Below are 7,082 nucleotides of genomic sequence, written 5' to 3'. Positions count from 1 at the left end.
ATTAAGCTTTTTAACTAACATAATCAGATTTAAACCATTTAGCCTGTCTGGAAAATTTCTCCACCAATATACAGTATTACTCCTTTATTATTAACGGGGTTAACATTGCTGTAAAGGTAATGCCACAGCATTACAGTACTATTACGTTTATTCTAGGAAATTAATTTGTATTGAAATGAACTAAAAGAGAAGCACTTTAGCTGGAGGCAGTTAACAGAGTTATAAACTGTATCTGTTCGAAAGGTGAGAGAGTGAAAAAGAAGGCTCTTACACCACAAATAAGGACAGTACCATTTCTTTTCTGTGTGCTTTTTTCATTTTATTGAAATTTCATCCAGGATCACTGGGCAATAATAATAAATATTTCATTTATAATCAAGAATGTACAAAAATAAAGAAAGCGGTAGTCTCTGGCAAAACAAGACTGTTTTGTTCTTTTTTTTGTTTGTTTGCTTGTTTGTTTTGTTTTTCTTTTTGTTGGTGTTTTCATTTTTTTCATAAAACAATCATGCTTGGGTAGAAATCTCTGTTTTCCCCCAGACATCATGCTCAACACTGAACACCGTCGCCACATGGAGCTCCACTGCTTCCACACTTGGACTGAAATCCATTCAATGAGATCGTCTTTTATATAACGCTGTTTTTCAAACTAAGTACATGGTCCACATCTTTACTCTGTCATTTCATGAGACTCGACAATCCTTGTTACAAGGAACGCACAGCTTTTCTCCATCTGACTCCCTTTGGGAAGGATGCAGGTGCAACAACGACAATAACAACAACAACAACAACAACAACAAAAATCTCAGTTTCACCATCAGCGCGTCCAGCCTGCTGTACACACTCCAAACACACAAACACGGCAAAATGCACAGTGCTGGATTAACACCTACAGTGTCAGATTAACACCTACAATGTCAGATTAACATCTACAGTGTCAGATTAACACCTACGATGTGAGATTAACACATACAGTGTTAACAACTACAGTGTTATATTAATACCTGCAGTGTCAGATCAATAGTTATATTAACACCTGCAGTGTCAGATTAACACAGTGTTATAGTAACACCTGCAGTGTCAGATTAACACAGTGTTATATTAACACGCACATCGCCAGATTAACACCTTCTGTGTTAGATTAACACCTACAATGTCATATTAACACATACTGTGTCGTATTAACACTTACAGTGTCAGATTAACATTTACAGTGTCAGATTAACACCTACAGCGTCATATTAACACTTAAAGTGTCAGATTAACACCTAGTGTTGGATGAACACCTACAGTGTTATATAAACACCTACAGTGTCAGATTAACACCTACAGTGTTACATAAACACCTACAATGTTAGATGAGCACTTACAGTGTTAGATTAACACTAAAATTTAGGGATTATAGCCATCAGTGCTGTGTTTGGATCCAACTCTGTAAAAGCGATTCAGTGTTTTAATTTTCAGGTAAACTAGTTGCCCTAAAATTTTGAGTTCTAATAGTTCTAATAATTTACTAATAGTAAATTAGTAAATTAACAGAAACATAATCTGTGCTTTATATCATGTTAATTTAATATTTGAGGCAGTCAGATTATTACTTTTTCCTTCAAGTTAAAACATTGAATCTTTTTACAGTGAGCTGGACCCAATTAAACTTAATCCCATTTCTCAATTGAACTTAATCCCTTAACTATGGATTAAATCTGGACTAAACTGCAATGCCAACATTGGAAATCCAATTTTTTAAGCCTTAATCTGGCTCTGGGGACGCTCCATAAGAGTTAATCCAGCACTATTTTGCTGTGCGCGAGCCAGTCCTTTTACAGTTATGTACACGGCGTCTCGCGATGCCCCTCAGATTATTTACAGCGGGTCCTATTTACAGCAAATAAGCATAAAGCAGTTTTACCTCGCGGCCACTGTGACGCAATCCTCGTTTACAAAGGAGTTCGGCGAGAGGAGGAGAAAAAAAAAAACAAACGAACGAACGAAAGAACAAACAAACAAACAACAAAGTAAACAAGTCGACACATCATGCACGTGTTCACTTCTTTCCTTGTCCTGCAGGTCACTTGAGGGCCTCTTTGCTCTCGGCGGCCAGCCGGGACAGTCCGGTGGAGGTGATGGCGAGGTGAGGAGGAGCAGGAGGAGGCGCGCTATGAGGAGGCGGCGTCTGGCAGATGGTGCACGGGCACGGCAGGCCCGCCCAGTGCTGGAAGGCGCCGTGGAGCGCGGTGGGAGCCGCAGGAGCGGACGGGTGATGGTGGTGAGGAGGAGGCGGCGGCGGGGGAGGCGGAGGAGGAGGAGGCGCGCTCTTCATCAGCGAGTGCGCCGCGCGGATGGACGACAGCCCGAGCGCCGTGGCGGCCGAGGCGGGTGGAGGGGGCGCGAGCGCGCTTGCGGCGGCGGCCAGCAGCGGGTGTGCGCCGGCGCAGTGGAAGGGCCCGTGCGCGCCCCCGCCGCCGCCTCCGCCGCCGTAGAGCTCGGCCACGAGGCGCTTCATCTCGTCGAGGGAGCTGCTCAGCATGAGGATGTAGTTGCGCGCGAGCAGCAGCGTGGCGATCTTGGAGAGCTTGCGCACGGAGGGCCCGTGCGCGTACGGCATGACCTCGCGCAGGCCGTCCATGGCCAGGTTCAGGTCGTGCATACGCTTGCGCTCGCGCCCGTTGATCTTCAGGCGCAGCTGCTGGACCTCCTCCTCGCTCGCCTGCTTCTTCAGCCGGTACTTGGCTGCACTCGCGGCCGAGCCCGGGGTCAAGGGAGCGCGCGCCTGGTGCTGGTGGTGATGGTGCGTGTGCTGCTGGTGCTGGTGATGCTCGGCCGTTGTCGTGCACGCGCCCTGCGTGGAGGAGACCGGAGGCGCGCGGGAGTCGCGGGCGCGCGCGTACGCTGCGTCCATGTCGGGCGACGAGGCTCTGCTCGAGTCCGAGCTCATTTTTATCGGAGGAGGAGGAGGAGGCTCGCGGCTGGAGCTCTGTTTGAAAAAAAAGACAACGCTCTCGCGCTCGGTCACCTGATTTTGTCTTTCTGTTTTTTTCTCTCTCTCTACACAGTTCTCTCTCTTCTCTTCTCTTTCTCACTTTTCTCCCTCGTTCACTCTCGCGCTCCTCCTGACTCTCTCTCTGTCCTCGCGCTGCTCATGGCTCCGTGTAGTGAAGCTGCAGCAGCGGCGCGCTGTATTTATAGCGCGCGCTGGCCCACTGACCGGAGGAGCGGCTTTTCATATTCATTGGGATGCCCCCGTGGAGGAGGTGGGGGGTGGGGTGGGGGGGCTGGGGGGGCTTCACACCACTGAAACCAAGACAACTTCTTCAAACTCCGTAAACAGACTTTTAGGAGGGACAGCTTAGTGCAGCAGCACCATACGGTCACGCGCGTTTTCCCCTCTATCTGTCTGTCTGTCTATCTATCTATCTATCTATCTGTCTGTCTGTCTGTCTGTCTCTATCTATCTATCTATCTATCTATCTATCTATCTATCTATCTATCTGTCTATCTATCTATCTATCTATCCATCTATCTGTCTATCTGTCTGTCTATCTGTCTGTCTGACTGTCTATTTATCTATCTATTTATCTATATATATATAAGCTAAATGTTTGAGTTATTTATAAACACACAAAAAAGATGGTTCTTCAACGGTTCTTTAGTAAAGGCAAGGGTTCTATAATGGTTCTGCATGAAGGCTCGAAGAACCATTTGCATGCTTGAATAGTCCTTGCGTGGTGAACTCGTTCTTCAGACGGAAGGAGAAGGTGTTGTGTATGGTTCTGTATAAAACTTCTATATAAAACATTTTTGACAATGGTTCTATATAGAACCAAAAAGTGTTCTGCTGTTAGCACGATGTCAAGACTGCACACAATAGAAGAGCACTTTTTGGAGGTATATAGAACCATTTTCGAAAAACAACACATTCTCCATCAATCTGAAGAACCATTTCACCATGCAAATAGTTCCATATGGGACCACTGTCTTTACTGAAGAACGCTTGAGGAACCGTCTTTTTAGAAGTGTTTTTAGTGGTTACACGTTCTATCTGTGTTTATTTAGTTAGTTGCTTTTGAGCTGGTTGAGTTGTTTACATAGTTACTTTGTTTAGTTCGTTTATTTACTTCATTGTGGCTTGATTGGGTCATTCATTTCTTGCTCATTCATCCACTCATTTGTTGACATTCTGCATGGAAATAAAAACAATGGTAAGATTTTTTTATAATTTAGAATTTTAATTATTATTTAATGATTATTTTTCTTTCTTTATTTCTCCGTGTATCTTATTGGTTTGTCAGTTTAATGGTGAATGTGTGTTTTCTTGTGTGAAAACTGCACTAAAATTACTGCAGCAATTCTCTGAATTACATATTTACATATTAATGTGTTTTGGTCCGTTATTAACTGTGTATAAAACTGCAGTTAGATTTAACGTTTTTAATGCATTTTTAGAACGTTTCATCTCCAGTAATGAGATATGATGACTGATATTTCAGACAATCTAGTACTGAAACCTCTTTTCTGCTGTATTCACTGCAGAAATTCGCAGCTCTGTGTTATCGCGGTTCTCAGCACTGCTGACGGGTCGCGTTTTGGATCTTTTCATACTGTCTTCTTCTTCTTCTTCTTCTTGTCTGTGAGCTCGCAGGTTGGGTGTCTGAGGGTTTGTGAGAATCTGAATCTCGTTGATTTGAGTCTGATTTTTTTCTTCAGCAGTCTGATCTGATCTGCTGGTCTCTCTCTCTCTTCTTTAAATCTCAGCGTTTACATCTGTATCTCAGTTCTTTCTCCTCACTGAGGCTGAGCGGCGTTATTTTTTTCCCACCGCTATTCAGACAAGCCCCGCCCGTTGCACTGTGATTGGCTAGTTGTTCACATTCTCACGCGCTCCGCCGCAAAGCCCAGAGTTCACACAGCGCGCGGTGGGCGGGGCTTCCCGGATTACAGGTGGGAAAAACACAGCGTAGTGAGAGGCCCGTTTACACGGAGAGAATGATCTGATTATCCCTGAGTGAAGAGCTGAGGAGCTCTGACTACCACGAGAACACAATATCAGCCCTCAAATACTTTTATATTATTATTATTATTATTATTATTACTGTTATTATTAGTGTTAGTAGCTGGGTAGCGGTAGCACTATTACCTTACTTATGCAAGAAAAAATTAATATTAATATTTTTAATCGAACAGCGTGGACCAATGTGGAAAAAAAACCCATTTACAGTCATGTGCAAAAGTTTTGGCACCCCTGTTCAAATGACGTTATTGTTAAAAATAAGTTGGCACATCTTCTGCGCATTTCACTGCACACTGGCTGTTTATTTGCTGAATTTAACATATTGGGGGAAAAATGAAACATAAACTGTGGCCTTTATATTTTGTGCTTTATTTTGTCATTATAATAAAGTCAGTAAATAAATAGAAACTGTGCACAAAAGTGCCATATTGAAGTTTGTTCCCTGCAGAGGATGTGTTAACTTGTTGTCTTAAGCTCAATTAGAATATATACGTATATATACAAACAGCTGTTTGACTTCATGTGTTGACCTCATAGGGTTCGGACTGTGAGAAAATGTTGGTTCTCTGTCTGAAAAAAATAATCACTATTTTTATATTTATCATCTTGATCTAAACTGGTTTGACCCCTTTAAATCCCAGGCTTGTTACATACTCAGGCTTCTTATTCAGTAACTACAGGGACTTCAGTGTAAACTGGTTGAGCTATTCTTGTGTTATAGAAGTGTGTAATAAAACTTTGGGCCTGCTGGTGGGACCTGACCATTTAAAAGGTTGAAGTTAAAGCTTTGGCTGTCAAAGTGTTTTACGTTGTTAATTCAACATTTGTGGAAAGGATATGAAGAGGGAGCAGCAGAGTTTTGCACTTGTGTAGTCAGAACTAGAGATCTGACTCTCCATTTTTATGTTCGATCTGTTATTTTAAGCTTCCTGCACACGATCTTTAGAAGACTTAAAGCACTCAACAAGTGACTTTACTAAAAGAAACAATGTGCTTACAACAATTAGCATCATATTGAAATGAGTAGTTGCTTAGATTCAGTTTGGCTGCAAAATGATAACAATCGTTCATACATATTGATATATGAGGCCCAACTAAATAAAAAATACACTTACAGTACTGTGCAAAAGTTACAGACCACTGGTTCATTTTCACTCAGAACAGCCATTATTCATTTTTCAGTAGTTGTTTCTGAGGAGATTAGATATGAGATAATCCACCCGAGAAAGTCAGAGAATAAAAAGAGTTTTCAAAACTGGAGTTCAAAAACTGATTAAAACTACTGAGAAAATGTGGCTCCTAACAACCACCTGGAAGACCTGGTCAACCTCAAAACTGCCCCCCATCAGATAAACAGCACTTAAAGCTTTCATCTCTGAGAGAGAGGAGAAAATCAAGCTGCTTCAGATCTGAAAACATCCACAGGTGTTTCTGTCCATCCTTCCACTGTGAGAAGACGACTCAGCGCTGTGGGTCTGAAAGGATGTATAGCTGTCAAGAAGAACCTCACTGAGAAAAGGAGACGGACACATCAAACAAAGAAGCTGAACAATGGACTGCCCACCCCAGAGTCCAGACCTCAACATCACTGAATGTGTTTGATTACTTCAGAAAATGATCAACCAGCTTCTAAGACTGAACTTTGGAGGTGTGTCTGCAGATTCTTTGAGAAACTGAAAGTGAGTCTCCTGAATGGAATGGAAGCTGGAATAAAGATAAAGAGTGACTCACTAAACACTGAAAAATGATTTTGTATTTAGTTGTTGAAGGTTGCATGTAGTATAGTTGTGGTCTGTATATTATTAGAAGTATAAAGGTCAGTACTCCTCATTACTGCACTCAATTTTGCATAGATATATTTTTTACAAGAGATTCTTGCATGTAAAGATGACCAGGAAGCAGGATGAACACAGTCTTTTGGTGAGGTAGCTGTGGATCCTCCATCCAACACCACGGACACAAACACATACAAAGCCCCCTCATCTCATACTCTTCTTGGTGTTCCACAGCAATAAAATCCCCACCAAAAAAAGAAAAATAAAAGAAAAGAAAAGTGAAAATGTGTATTCAGAGT

At 42.4% G+C, this 7,082-nt stretch overlaps 1 protein-coding gene across 1 annotated transcript; it reads right to left on the bottom strand.

Moving 5' to 3' along the window:
- Positions 1-2,068: 2,068 nt before the first annotated feature.
- On the bottom strand, positions 2,069-2,935 carry olig3 (oligodendrocyte transcription factor 3). Its single transcript, XM_036573393.1, has one exon. The coding sequence runs from the start codon at positions 2,933-2,935 to the stop codon at positions 2,069-2,071; it is 867 nt and encodes a 288-aa protein (XP_036429286.1).
- Between the last annotated feature and the right edge of the window lie 4,147 nt (positions 2,936-7,082).

The sequence above is a fragment of the Colossoma macropomum genome, unplaced genomic scaffold (genome assembly GCF_904425465.1).
Source record: "Colossoma macropomum unplaced genomic scaffold, Colossoma_macropomum, whole genome shotgun sequence".
NCBI classification, from domain to species: domain Eukaryota; kingdom Metazoa; phylum Chordata; class Actinopteri; order Characiformes; family Serrasalmidae; genus Colossoma; species Colossoma macropomum.
The sequence above is the reverse complement of the archived record's forward strand: the minus strand, read 5'-3'. Positions and strand labels throughout refer to the sequence as shown.

Excerpts from the sequence above, each read along its gene's own strand:
- olig3 (XM_036573393.1), bottom strand. The coding sequence starts at position 2,935 with ATGAGCTCGGACTCGAGCAGAGCCTCGTCGCCCGACATGGACGCAGCG.